The 15,475-nt window shown below is 40.3% G+C and overlaps 1 protein-coding gene across 1 annotated transcript in view; it reads right to left on the bottom strand.

Annotated features, from left to right (window-relative positions):
• Positions 1 to 4,574: 4,574 nt before the first annotated feature.
• The window catches only part of slc9a7 (solute carrier family 9 member 7), a 142,196-nt gene continuing 131,295 nt past the window's right edge, over positions 4,575 to 15,475 (bottom strand). Inside the window, 1 exon segment of the mRNA XM_060920160.1 lies at positions 4,575 to 5,583. Coding sequence (XP_060776143.1) covers positions 5,332 to 5,583 — 252 coding nt within the window. The 3' untranslated portion in view covers positions 4,575 to 5,331.

Genomic DNA, 15,475 nt, shown 5'->3' with positions numbered 1-15,475 from the left:
TATTATGAACTAAATATTTTTGCAATGGTATTGTCTTTAAACTTTATATTTTATTATTACTTGGTTCATATTTTACTTTTATATTTTACAGTATTGAAGATAAAAAGAACATTTCCGTACACGTCCAATGCCGCTGAATGTCTGCGATAGCGCTCCTGTTCAGGTTTTGAGCTGAAACCCAGACCGTGACGGGCCTCGTGCAACTGCTCAGAGTTTTTATCCGGAGGTAGATGAAGTGGACTGATTGTGACACGAGTTGCGATCAAACAACTTTCTGAATTTATGATGAGGATTCAGACAGTGGTCTGTTGTCCAATCCGCCCTGCAGACACTCTGGAGATAAAGGACTGCATTCACAGACTCCGTGATTCAGATACAGCTCAGATTTCTGACGCAGATGTTAGTGGAGGGAGCTTTTTTTTTTTAAAGCAGCTGTGATAAACTCCTGTGGTTAAGGTCACATGGTGCTCACTGCTCATGTGGAGAAAAACACTCAGAAAATAAAACATGGACACAGGAGCGCATAGTGAAAGTGTGAGTCATCATGGCATTGGGGATAAGGGGCGGAGTCACAGCTGTGCTCATCACTCACAGCTGGGTGAGAACAGCACGGGGAAATGCCATGTGTTTATGTTAATGATGTGGGAGGGACACGAACACTGAAGCAGATGTGCTGGATGGAGTGATGAGAGATGTATGTATTGATAAAATCTCAAAGTTGTTCCTTACTTCTTGTTTTGAATGTTTTTTTTCTTCCTCTGATATAATCAACCATCATGGAAAGTATTGAGTGATCGTACTTTGTTACTCTACTTGTACTTCACTTACTTCTTAACATTTAACGCTTATATGTAACGTACTTTTACGAGAAAAATAAAACACTCCTTGCAGCTTCCTTTTTACCTTCAAGATCCTCATTACAAATTTCAAACCACATTAAATTTTTAATTTTTTTCCTACTCAGAAGTTACTGAAGTTATTACGTCAAGTTACAGGAGAAGACGTCTCACTGGCCTCTCGCACAAAAAAAGTCAGTAAAAGTTGCCACCGAAGCTAAACAAGTATATTAACTTTAATTTTGGTAAATTAGCTAGATAAGTTTTCTAATTTCAATAATTAAAGTAGATAAATTTTATTAATTAGCTGACTAGTTATTTGTTTTCATTGCTAATCTGACTCAGCATTCATTCCAAAAGGGTTATTAAACATAAATGTAATGAAAAACAAACAAACAGTCTTTATAATTCACCGTCAAAACTGGAAAAAGTAGGCCGAGTTACATTAACTCCAAGTCTGGTAAATTAGCTCATTAAGTTTTCTAATGTAGCTGGTTAAACTAGCTAGAAAATTAAGTTTTTAAATTTGTACATGAAATTAGCTAGCTATTCATGTTTTGTACTTTAGCTAGTCAAGTTCTGTAAATTAGATTGCTCACTTAAGGTAGCTACATTTAGTGTGTTAAATTGGCTAGATAGGTTTTGTAAATTAGCACATTAGCTCGCTAGTTTAGTTTCCATTGCAAATGTGACTCAGCCCTCATTTTAAGAGGACTGTTGATTTATTAACCATCAATGAAAAGAAAAACAAAACATTCATATTTAAAAAGTTGCCACCAAACTAAGGGTAGTAGCTCACTGGGCTGCGACAGCTCGCGACTAGTTGGAGACACAACAATTGCGATAAAATATGCAAATTAGCGAAAATTTTCACTTGGAATCACACTGAATTGATATTCGCATATTTTACCGCAATTGTTGTGTCTCTAACTAGTCGCAGGCTGTCGCAGCCCGGCTTTCCCTCGGCAAACAGGGAAGTAGAAGAAGCCTCACGGAAACTGACTCGAGAAGGGTTCGCAACACCAGCTTTGCGACACCAGCGACACATTTGCGGCTATTTTGAGAGAAATTTTGTCGCACAAATTTTTTGAACATGTTCAAAATTTCAGCGACGAATGAGCAACACTTTGCGACTCATGCAAGGAAATTGAGAAGCGCCATGAATGTTTCAAGACACTTTTGAAACTCTCTCACGAATGACGTTCGCAATTTGTCGCAGCCCAGTGAGATACTAGCTTAAAGACGTGAACTGAGTTTTGTAAGTTCAGGTTTGTAATCTAGCTGGTTAAATGTGCTAGCTAGTTGAGTTTTATGAAATAGATTGCTAACTTAGATAGCTAGTTATGGTTTTCAATTTAGTTTGTTTAATTTGGCTAAATATATTGTCATTTAGCTCATTAAATTAGCTAGCTTCTCATATCTTGTACTTTAGCTAGTTAAATTGTGCAAATTAGACTAAGTTAGGTAGCTAAACTTAGTTTGTTAAATTGGCTAAATAAGTTTTGTAAATTAGCACATTAGATTAGCTAGCTAATTAAGTTTCATTTTTGTTGCAAATGTAACTCAGCATTCATTCCAAGAGGATTGTTGATTTATTAACCATTAATGAAAAGAAAAACGAAACATTGGTCTTTAAAAAGTTCCACCAAAATAAAGACGTTAAGTTAACAGAGCTCTGTCAGTTTGGTTTGTAATCTAGCTGGTTAAATGAGCTGGCTAATTAAGTTTTGTAAATTAGATTGCTAACTTGTGGCTAATTAAGTTTTGTAAATTAGATTGCTAACTTGTGTAGCTAGTTAAGGTTTTAAATTTCATTTGTTAAATTGACCAGATGAGTTTTGTAAAATGAGCACATTAAATTAGCTAGCTACTAATGTTTTGTACTTTAGTGGGTTAAATTAGCTAGCTAGTTAAAGTTGTGTAAATTAGATTGTTAATTTGGCTAGCTAGTTATGGTTTTAAATGTAGTTTGTTAAATTGGCTCGATGAGTTTTGTAAATTAGCACATTAAATTAGCTAGCTTCTCATGTTTTATAATCTAGCTAGTTAAATTAGCTAGCTAGTTTTGTAAATTAGATCGTTAACTTAAGGCGGCTAGTTCAAGTTTTACATTTAGTTGAATTGGCTAAATAAGTTTGGTTAATTAGCTCATTAGATTAGCTAGCGAGGTAAAAGATTTTTCTTCATTGTAAATGTGACTTAACATTCATTCCAAGAGGATTGTTGATTTATTAACCATCAATGAAATGAAAAATTGGTATGTAAAAAGTCGTCACCAAACTGAAGACGTAAACAGAGTTTTATAAAATTCGGTTTTGTAATCCAGCTGGTTAAATGAGCTGGCCTGAGTTTCCCAAAAGCATCGCGACACAAAGATCTTTAAATGGTAGCACGAACAACACAATGAATGCTCTTTCTCTCCTAGTTAAGACGCTCTTCGCGTTAAGAGGCTTTTGGGAAACCCACCACTGGCTAATTGTGTAAATTAGATTGCCAACTTGGGTAGCTAGTTAAGGTTTTAAATTTAGTTTGTCATTTAGTTAATTAAATTAGCTAGCTTCTCATGTTTTGTACTTTAGTTAGTTAAATTAGCTAGCTAGTTAAGGTTTTGTAAATTCAATTGTTAAATTAAGGTAACTAGTTATGGTTTTAAATTTAGTTTGTTAAATTGGCTAGATAAGTTGTCAATTAGCTCATTAGATTAGCTAGCTAGTTAAGTTTTGTTTTTGTCGCAAATGTGACTCATTCATTCCAAGAGGACTGCTGATTTATTTATTAACCAATTTTTTTTATTAACCATTAATGAAATGAATAATTAAATATGGGTCTTTAAAAGTTGACACCAAACTAAAGCCGTCAAGTTAACTGGGTTTTTAAGTTTGGTTTTGTAATCTAGCTGGTTAAATGAGCTGGCTAGTTAAGTTTTGTAAATTAGAACTAGCTACTTTAAAATTAGCGATAAGGTTTTAAATTTAGTTGGTTATATTGAGGAGATAAATTTTGTAAATTAGCACTGTAAATTAGCTCACTATTCATGTTGTAATATAGCTAGTTAAATTAGCTAGTTCGGTTTTGTAAATTCAATTGTTAACTTAAGGTAACTAGTTATGGTTTTACATTTACTTGTCAAATTAGCTAGATAAGTTTTGTCAATTCGCTCATGAGATGAAGAAGCGAGTTAAGTTTTGTTTTTGCTGCAAATGTGACTTAACATTCGTTCCAAGAGGATTGTTATTATTGTTTATTAGCCATCAATGAAATATTGGTCTTCAAAAAGTTGCCACCGAACTCAAGGCGTGACGTTAACTTTGTGTTTTGGAAGTTGGGTTTGTAATCTTGCAGGTTAAATGAGCTCACTAGTTGAGTTTTGTATGAGGGCGACTCAAATTAAATCCTTTGGTAAATCAAATTTTTGTATTTTGCATTTAAAAAATAATAATAGTTTTGCGTTTATTCCAAACCAGTCACAAAAGTGGACCTGGTTTAAGTACAAGAGACGACTGTGAACAAAGTAGTTTTACTTTTGCAAGGACAAATTAATAATTTAGCGAGTTAGGTATGGTTTTTGTTGACACTGCATTCATTCCATAACTGTTATTAAATTTTCGCTCAACAGTCAGGTGTGTGTGCGTGAGAGAGAGTGTGTGAGAGAGAAAGTTATGAAGTTAATTTTTATTCAATACTTGAGTGTTTAAACTTCAATGCTTTTTGATTTTTACTCAAAAACCAGTCGAGTGCTGCCTCCATATTTCTACTTTTAATGAAGATGTACACTTCCTGACACCTGATATTGGTCATAATGCTTCAGGAGATCAGACAACATGCTCTGGGAATGCAGCCAGTTTCAGACACAGAAGAACGCCTCATCTCTGGGAGCAGCTCATAAAATTCACCAGCGTGTTTTACATATTTATAAACATTTGAATAATGAACAATGAAGCATGGAATGGATGTGAGGGTTACACTGAATGAACCCAAAGGTTGACGTTTCTCTAATTCTTCCAAGGAAAATGTGCATGTGTGCGTGCATGTGCGCGCATTAGAACAAGAGGCTGGCTTGTGCGGCAGACAGGTTTCACATCTATACTTAGGTTTCACGTTTTTAGCTGTTTCGTGTGGGCGGTGGCTGATGAAACAAACAAAAAACAAACAAACAAAAAATATATTCCCCACCTCCAGCCAATCACCACCCACATTTCCTCCAGCATGCCCAAAATCTCACCAAGTAAGTTTCTCACCATGCTCTGAAAAAGCAAATGTCTATTTTCTTGAAAATCACAGTATCGCTAATGTTCTGCATCTTCTGCAGTTCAGTAAACATACGAGATCTTCTCGCTCGGACTCTTCACCTCTCGCCTTCCCTCTCCCCTGCCCGAGGTCTTTAAAGCAGCGTAGGAGAACCAGGTGGAGCAAGGTGTCCAAGGCATGGAGAGAGAGGAAAGAGAGCGAGAGATAGAGAGAAAGAATGTGCAGGGGGAGGAGTTAGCGACTGATCTCAGGCATGATCTTCCATGGGGAAAACCAGACGTGTGCCCCGGGTCAGGAGGTCCTGCTCCCGTGAGTCCACTAGCTCTCTCTCCAGCGCTTCTTCAGACGTGCTGCCATTGTGCTTGCCGCTCTTCGGCCCTGACGCAGATGACGACGATGAGGCGCCGTTAACCGTGATGGCTGTGTCGCCGTACGTCAGCGTCAGGTCCCCGTCTGTCAGGATGAGGTCCGAGTCAGTATCCCGAAGCTGCTCGCTATTCTGTGGAGCACAGGGACAAGCGGGAGATGAGGCGGGGGAGAGGGGCGGGGCGCTCAGGTGCATACACACACACACACACTTAAAACAAAAGGATCATGAAGGACACTGTGGAAACACACAAGAGTAGAGAGCGGAACTAGACTTAGAGATTTTTACATCAGAGAAAAAACACACTCACGCTCAAAAAAAGACTTGCATTGCTAAAAAACACTTAATATTACCGAGCAAGCTACAGTTGTGCTCATAAGTTTACATACCCTGGCAGAATCTATGATTCTTTGACCATTTTTCAGAGAATATGAATGATAACACAAACATCTTTTCCACTCATGCTTAGCGGTTGGGTGAAACCATTTATTGTCAAACGACTGTTTTTTCTCTTTTTAAATCATAATGACAACAGAAACTACCCAAATGACCCTGATCAAAAGTTCACATACCCTGGTGATTTTGGCCTGATAACATGCGCAGAAGTTGACACAAATGGGTTTGAATGGCTACTAAAGGTACCGTAACGTCCTCACCTGTGATCTGTTTGCTTGTAATCAGTGTGTGTGCATAAAAGCTGAGTGAGTTTCTGGGATCCAGACAGACTCTCGCATCTTTCATCCAGCCACTGACGTTTCTGGATTCTGAGTCATGGGGAAAGCAAAAGAATTGTCAACGGATCTACGGGAAAAGGTAGTTGAACTGTATAAAATAGGAAAGGGATACAAAAAGATATCCACGGAATTGATGATGCCAGTCAGCAGTGTTCAAACTGTGATTAACAAATGGAAAATCAGGGGCTCTGTTAAAACCAAGCGAATGCCACAAAGTATCTCGCCAGCAATACGCCAAACAGCACAGAGACAAGCCTCAAAACTTCTGGAACAAGGTAATTTGGAGTGATGAGACCAAAATTGAACTTTTTGGCCACAACCATAAATATTACATTTGGAGAGGTGTCAACAAGGCCTATGATGAAAGGAACACCATTCCGACTGTAAAGCACGGAGGTGGATCACTGATGTTTTGGGGATGTGTGAGCTACAAAGGCACAGGAAACTTGGTCAAAGTTGAAGGAAAGATGAATGCAGCACGTTATCAGCAAATACTGGAGGCAAATTTGCACTCATCAGCCCGGAAGCTGCGCATGGGACGTACTTGGACGTTCCAACATGACAACGATCCAAAACACAAGGCCAAGTCAACCTGTCATTGGCTACAGCAGAACAAAGTGAAGGTTCTGGAGTGGCCATCTCAGTCTCCTGACCTCAATATCATCGAGCCACTCTGGGAAGATCTCAAGCGCGCAGTTCATGCAAGACAGCCCAGGAACTTACAGGAACTGGAGGCTTTTTGCCAAGAAGAATGGGCAGCTTTACCATCTGAGAAAATAAAGAGCCTCATCCACAACGACCACAAAAGACTTCAGGCTGTCATTGATGTTAGAGGGGGCAATACACGGTATTAAGAACTGGGGTATGTAAACTTTTGATCAGGGTCATTTGGATGTTTTTTGTTGTCATTATGATTTAAAAATAGAAAACACAGTTGTTTATCAATAAATGGCTTCACCCAACCACTAACCATGAGTGGGGAAAAAAAGTTTGTGTGTTATCATTCATATTCTCTGAAAAAAGGCCAAGAAAGCAAAAATTCTGCCAGGGTATGTAAACTTATGAGCACAACTGTATACACACTTCATTCACGTGACCTGATATCACAACATTTTAAATAATAACAGTTTTAGAGAAAGAACTCAACCAGAACCTTGAAAATCAACCTTCAACCTTCAGTTTGTCCCTCTAGAGAAAGTGCAACAGATAGTTCTGCTGCTTTTACACGGGCAGCGGGAACGAGCTGCGCCTGGAACAGGTCACGCCCACTTTCCTTTGTGTTTACACGCCCACTCTTTATTGGTGGCAGACCGGAGGCGAGACAGATCAACGTGAAAGTGCGCATGTGCAAATCGGTAAATCAGAAGCAAAATGGCGGATCTTTGTGCTTGCTGTCGTCTTTACATACTTCGTAATTTCTTAAGTCTTTTAGCGCGTTTTATTGTCCTCTCACTGCTTGTTTCTCGGTTTAAATGCTCTGTGATTCGGCGGTAAATGAATTAATCACGGCCCGATTTCTCCAAACCCAACATCTCATCACAACTGGATGAGGATAAGAACAACTTTAATCCAGTTATCACTGCGACTGGTTTGGGAATCGCTCACTCCATCGTCTAAAGGTGAAGTTTGATAAGGAAAAGCACTTGAGAAGAACCGACCGTTGTATTTGCTGTGCAGCGGTCTTGTCCGGATGATGAGTGACCCGGATGAACGCTACTGCACACGTGTAAGCCCTTCTACTAGGGCTGTGCGATATGGGAAAAAATGAATATCCCGATACATTTTCTCCATTTCATGATATACGATATATATCTCGATATACTTAAATCTCCTCTAAAGGAGCCCATGAAATCTAACTTTTACTCTTTACTGTTTTCACTACAATCCCTGCAGATTAAATAACATTCTTGGTTAACTTTACAGGTGGTTTTCAACAAATTTTAAATTTTCATGTTGGTGATTAATCACAATTGAATTGAAATAAAACTATTTTTATTCAACAAAGATGTGGCACAAACTGCAAAAACAATCTTGAAAATTGCAACAAAGGGGAAACACAATACAGAGCTGCTCAGAGCTCAGACCAATAAAGTGCAAGCTCGACACTGAGAAAGACATTTAGCCTCAATAAGAAAAGTGCTCATTCATTAAATTATTTAAAACAATAGATCTCCAAGCTATTAACCTGACTACTGAGAACCACTGGAACATTCACAATAGAGAGAGAGAGAGAGAGATTGAGGGAGAGAAGAGAGAGATCTGCAAAACATAATTTTTCTCTTTGCACACTTTTGAACTGAATGTTTTCTGGCTCTGCCTCTCAGATGTGTAGAATTCCGGCTGCTGCCTTTCGTGATGACAGGGTTTTTTTGCACACTTTACAAACTGGCATTTGCTGTTCCACGTCCTCCTCGCGATATCCAAAAAATGCCAGATGACTGACCCCTTACTAGTTCTTTTAGGAACCAATTCGTCCGCTTCCATTTTTAATTTGTCGCTGAAATTGACAGAGCTTACACGGTAGCCTGTGCAGCACCAGCGATTGCACGAGCTGAGTCAGCGCTGTAAACCGAAACCAGGAAATCTTCCCGCCGGCAGTGTTACCAGATACTGCTGACGTTTTCCAGACCAAAATATGTTCAAAACCCGCCAAAATGCACTTAAAACCGCCCAATCTGGCAACACAACCGAAACTAGAAAATCTTCCCGCAAGTTCCTTTCAGTACCGAGATGTCGCCCGGGATTGGTTGGCGAGTGCGTGACGTTATTGTTTTCTTTACCCTTAGGCAGCCTCTCACGTTACTGCCTGAGGGACAGAGAGATGTTTTAAACAAACACGAAACGAACGCAAGTTGGAAGATGACCATAAAATACTCGATAGTTACGATATAATAATTTTATGTATCGCACACAGAATTTTCGGCGATATATCGAGTATATTCGATATATCGCACAGCCCTACCTCCTACTTGCCACTGATTGTGTTTAGACAGTAAACGGGAACAAGTTGCACCAGGCTTGTAGTCCTCGAGTCTGACTCGCACCCTAATTTTAAGGACTCGTGATTTGACTTGGACTCATGGATTAACTGCATTCGGACTCGTAACTTGGAGACAAGGACTCGGATTTTTTCTTTATTATTTTTTGTAACAGGCCATAATAATGTGGCATAAGATATTTATATCTACATTAATTTTTATACTAATTTCATGCAAGATAAATCGCTTAACAATAGACACTGTTGCAAAGAAGCTTTACAGAATTTTAGCGACTTTAAACATTATCCCTCGTCTATCCCCAACGAACAAGCCCGTGGCGATGATGGCAAGGAAAAACTCACTCAGACAACACGAGGAAGAAACCTCGAGAGGAACCCATCCTCATTTGGAATGCACATCCACCTGTTCATACGTCATGTTCAGGAACAAACTAACGTTAGTGGCACTAAAATGCCCGGAGAGAACGCTGCTTTGCTTATACAGACTTCTCACGCAGTGGTGGTGGTGGGGGGAATGCACTGCTGTGTGTTCCATATGTAGAAGAACTATCGAGGATCATCTTCACACTACTCAAAGCTATCGATGTGTTTTAGAGAATGTGTGTCAAACTCAACTCCGATAATAGTGGACTCGACTCGAAATTTTCTTTAATGACTTGGACTTGAACACTGGGGACTCGAGACTGGACTCGGACTCAAGGTTTAGTGACTCGACTACAACACTGAGTCGCACCCAACAGTGTCAAATGGTTCTGGAACAAGTCATGTTTAGACAGGCAGGTGCACCAGAGCAACTTGTTCCAGCGCAAGTGCCCGTGTCAAAGCAGCTTCAGGAAGTTCAAGAACATCCAAAGAACACTTGAGGAACCCCTGCTTCTTTAGGTTGTGTTCTGTTCAGATGATGTAATGATTACTCTTTAGATAAACGGGTTCCTCAGCCAGTGTGCTCTGATATAACCTCCGTCAGAAGCTAGAACTTTCTGGGATTTCTTCCATAAATATTCAATAAATCATCTCTAGACAGAGTCGTTATAGTCATTATACACATTTATCCTTGTGCAAGCACAAAAAAATTCATCATTCATTTCAAGAGAAAAAAACAAATCAAGGAGAGAAAGACGACAAGAAAAGAATAGGAAGGAACAAAGGATGAGGAATAAATGGACCAGACACACATGCACTGACCTCGGGGCAAATCAATGGGGCAGATTGATGAGGTGCTGCCTGCTGGTTCACTCACTCACTCACTCGCTCACATACACACAGAATAGACCAACAACTGATTCAGGAGAATCGCTAAATAACAAGCTCATCATTCTCAAGCTGTTAAGAAGGTACAAAGAGAGAGAAATAAAACAAACCATCATCCAGGGTGCACAGGAAGTGTGATTCAGCCAATAATGACAAATGCTTTCGGGAGTTTTTAAAACACCTATTAGTCTGATTACAGAGTCCAAATCAATAACAGGGCCCAATTTATACTTCCGGTTCATTTGCTATTTGGTTTGGCTTCATAATTAAACAAAGCAAAAGGGGCTGAAAACGTTCTTGTAGAACTCTTGCATTCATTACTCATGAAATAAAGAGAAGGAAAAAGAGGAAAGAAAGCAAACAAGTGTGTGGAGAAATCAAAAATCCCCCAAGGACAAGGAACACAGAGCTGGTGCTGAACAAATGATTCAGTAATTATATAAATAACTCAAAAATGCTTTGTGCATCATCCAGGATTCATTTTCTGTTTTTCTTCAGCTAAATCTCCAGACCACACGGCATTTCTGCAGCTCTACAGCTCTGTCCTTTGGTACAGTTTAACAGCTCGCATTAACAAAAAACACAGTGCTACGATGCAAAACACGTTTGATTCACTTCCTGCAGTCGAGTCGATTCAGAGTTGATTCACTTGTGCATGAATCTACTGAAAGAGAGAGAGAGGTCTCTTCCTGTTTCTGAATATTTGCTTTGTTCAAGCAAGGGCTATTTATAATATTTACTTATCCACCAATTTGTTTTTTTTTCTTTTACACTGGAAGTCATTGCCTAATAGTTAGAGAAGCAGCTTCGGGACCAAAAGGTCGCTGGTTCGATTCCCTGGACCAGCAGGAATGGCTGAAGTGTCTTTGAGCAAGGCACCAAACCCCCAAATGCTCCCTGGGCTATACAGTGAGACAGTAGGAGTACAAGTACTGCGATCACAGTATCACCACATCATTTGCATCACCACCAGCAACATCACGTCCACCACAAAAATTAGATGGTTCCGATTCCCCCTGGAACTGAAACAAAAGATTTCTGTAAACATTACTCGGTCAACAGGGTAAATTAAGGTTTCGACTTTTCTGTTTTGCTTCCATTTCCACACGACACTGTTACAACACACTAGTGGAAAATATCTGGTTTTCAGTGCGAGTGTGAATGGGGTATTAAGAAAGAAGGATTTTTTTTTTTTAAGGTGACCTCTTGAACTGGGCCAAAAGACAGAGCTGTAGTACTGCAGAAATGCCATGCCTGTAGAGATATGGATCAACAAAGAAAAATCTCTGGATGATATGCAAAGTGTCTGAAACTAGTTTGAGGGCCAAGCACCAAAGGCGTATCAGCACAATGTTGGAACGGTACATTGTTTTCTTCTTCTCCTCAATATTATTATTATTATTCATCCACATGCCAGTCTATAAGAAGCTTTATATACTATCATCAAATTTTTCCCAGTGACTGAAGAAAGTATCAGTTACTATCAGAACAGTCTGGTGTACCCTGTTCAAGAGCTCTAGTTCCACCAATAGGGTAAATTTGGACATGCGTTCAGATTAAGCAGTGGGGCCAGAAAGCACTTGGCCTCATCGTTTTTCGAGCGCCGACCCCGTGCTCAGATGTTTGAGATTTCTCCACACACTTGGTCAAGGCCTGTTTAAAAAGGTACAATAGGTAGGATCTCCATCTTCAACTTGATCAAAGCGATAGAAGATAGGAATTCATGGAGGCAGCTGGTCAATGATCGGTTCCGTGCTAGCTCGCTTCGGTAGGTATGTAGGATCTTCTGGCATTTCGCAGCAAGGTCGCAGCTTGCGACCAACTGAACACCCTTTGTTACCCCTCCCTTTCCAAGCACGTATTAGAAGATACGATTGCCATCAGGTGCTCATCGCATACTTGCAATACTTACGTTCACATTCCCGTTCTTTTTCTCGTCAAAGTCCTTCCTGCGCCACAAGGCACATCAGGCGGAGCCAATCTCCGTTTACATAGGTGAGGTTAGAGTAGGGGGCTGGTCTGCTGGAAACCGTGCGAGTTTGACTCCCTACTCATGTCTGTATTGCGGCGCCTCGCCAGACAGCAGTTGGTACCATTTTTCTTATGGTCTTTGATAGGACCCAACCATGATTAGAACTCAATCTCCCAGTCGAGAAGTGAACACGTGAACCACAAGGCCAACTCGCAGTTACTTTTCCTCATGCTAAATAAACAAAGATGATCCTCCATTTTCAAATTTGGGTTCTCAAAACATCGATTCCTCTTCGTTCTTCATTCCAGCGCTTCCTTCCGGATTCACACTGCCACTCACTCGTAAAAATACAAAACGCAGAAGGCGCCCTTTCGAGGTTTGTCCATTCTGGGCTACTGTCGCAACATGTTATGGCAGCTCTGTGGAAGTGGACCCACGTCCTATGTAGATATAAAGGGTTTTTTATTACCTTACGAAAACCACGATTTGTCAAAAGTCCAAGTCTCTCCCATTCCAGGACCTGGTCTTCCCAGGCAGTCTCCTGTCCCAGTACTAACCAGGCCCTGAAGGTGTGTTGGGCGGCGCCGATCTCAGTTTCTATAGCTCTTGGCCTCTCACCCATTATACAGCTAGGGTTACACAGTGGGGGACTGGTCCTCTGGTAACCACAAGAGTTTGACTCCTTACTCATATTTGTATTGCAGTGTGCCTTGCCAGATGGCAGTAGGTACCATTTGTATGATGGCCTTTGGTAAGACCTGACCACAAGTAGAACTCGCAACCTCCCGGTCGAGACGCGGACATGCTAACAACAAAGGCCAACTCATGGTACAACAATTTGTAGTTACAGGTAATTATACATCAAACAATTATGAATATTATATTCCATACTTCATTCCATTTCTGCAAACAGATCCCCCGACAAACTGCACCTTTAAAAGTTTTTCCATTGCTATATAACTGACCAATGAATAAAAATGTTTTATGGGAAAATTTTCAGCTCTGCATGCACCAATGCTTTGGTCTTGTTTTAGCTTTTTGGATCGGTTATTTGTATGCAGTGTGAAATGAAACCAAACCAAACAGCAAATGAGGAAAAAGTGTGAATTCTTGCTCTGATTCGGCCTCAACAAATGGACTAATCATTTTTCTCCATGACATTTTATAACGGTGGAAATACTTTTGCACTATCAGTTCATATCACAGTGCATTTCCATCTTCGAAACACTGCTGGTGAACTGGTGATGAAAGGACACACCTCCAAACCCCCAGACATCCTTAACAACAGCAACAACAACTCGGGCAAGTTATTTTTATGACTGCCATTAAAACAGGACGGGAGTTGTGCATTTGTAAAAATGTGTGTTCGACACATTACAGCTCTGCTAATGCAAAGGATAACACTTACAAATCTACAAATAAACACCACTGATGAAACCTATATTAGCCCAATTACTGTCCATGTGATGCCGAAGGGTGAAATGCTTTCTCCAAGCCAACGCCGTCACACTGAGGTTACATTTAGAGCCGTGACAATCACTGACTTTGCTTTTGTCCCTTCACAATAAAAGTGAATGGGGCAGGAGGGCACGGGCCGGAGAGACATTCAGCTCGTTGTGTGAGAGGAGCACAATGGAGGACTGTGAGACATTTGTGAAATCAGCCAAGCGTCCCTGCAGCTACAGTATCAGCATTGAGACGAACAGTGGAATTTGCCAGAATGCATCAGACTGTGACTGCGCAGTGAATAGCTGCGTTCTTCACGTCTCGGATACGAGAAGCGAGCAGCTCGTGGGGTGCCGGGACTGAAAGCCTCTTTGTGTGACCAAGAAGCCGGAGAGCATCTTCTCCCTTCAGTCAGAGTACGAATTTGTGCTGTTCAGTCTCTCTTCCTTTTCAAACACCTTTCATTGCAGCACAAAAACATTAGTCAGAATAAAGCCTGAGGAACTCGCCAAGAGCCACTTCCTCCCAAGAGCCGGGACAGGAAGGAGGGTTAATGAACGCTGGATAAACTTTAGTTCGAATGTCAGTGAGAAGAGTAACATGGAATCGACTCCACTTTCTCTGTGACACTGGAACTCAATACTGGCAGTGCAAAAATAATGGCACCCATGACAGGGTGGTGTAATGACCCAAAGGTACATCCCAAAATCACTTTATTCTTCTGACACGACACCACAACAATTTTCCAGTGATTACCCATGAAGTCTATGCGTTTTTATTTAGGCAGCACAATAATCACATGCTTCCTGGCTGCAGTGCATTCTGAGAAATGCAGTTGAAAACTTCTTTGCACTTTATTCCCTTAGTTTCACACGACAGCTCGCGATGCTTTATCGATGAAAACGAGGCGTTTGGTAGCGATGCTTCCCTGAGCTTCGGGAAGTATTCCCAAACCCATCTGCGAGGATTCAATGCCGAGTTTGCTGACGAAAGCATCACTACCAAATTTTAATGTACATGTGGAAAGTTTTCATTATGTTTTTGGCCACTCACAAGGTGGAGAGAAAAAAAAAAAAAGCCCACACACAAAACCCCACAACTCACAAAACTTGGAGAACATTCACCATGTATCACCCGATTGGTGGTGATGCGAACAATTTTTCATCGCCAAGTAGTCACAAATTAAACCCATTGCAAGCTGGAGTGTGACCAGCGCCTTATACTGGGTGATCAAGGCAGAAAGACTGCATTTCCTCTAAGTCTTGACTCAGCCATGGCATCAGTGGCATGAGGACATGGATCCAACCTTGCAATGTGAAGCAACGTGGTTCCTTGACACCAAAAAAAATTAAAAAAAAATTAAAAAAAAATTATGACTTTCATCTCAGAAAATCGGAGGGTTTTTTTTTCCCTTGGAATATTCGCTCCATAATTTTTTTTTGAAACCTACAATGGCCCTAATACACAATCATAATTTATCTTAATTACATAATTTATTTTTTACATGTTGTATTCTGAAAATTCTAAGTGATCTGGTTCCTTGACCAAAAGAAAAAAAAGGTCACTATTTTCCTTGAGTTTTGTTTCTCACAAATTTGTGATTTTTTTTCTTGTAAATTTATG

The sequence above is a fragment of the Neoarius graeffei genome, chromosome 4, assembly GCF_027579695.1.
Source record: "Neoarius graeffei isolate fNeoGra1 chromosome 4, fNeoGra1.pri, whole genome shotgun sequence".
In the NCBI taxonomy this organism is placed as follows: domain Eukaryota; kingdom Metazoa; phylum Chordata; class Actinopteri; order Siluriformes; family Ariidae; genus Neoarius; species Neoarius graeffei.
This window is presented reverse-complemented; position numbering and strand designations above follow the sequence as displayed.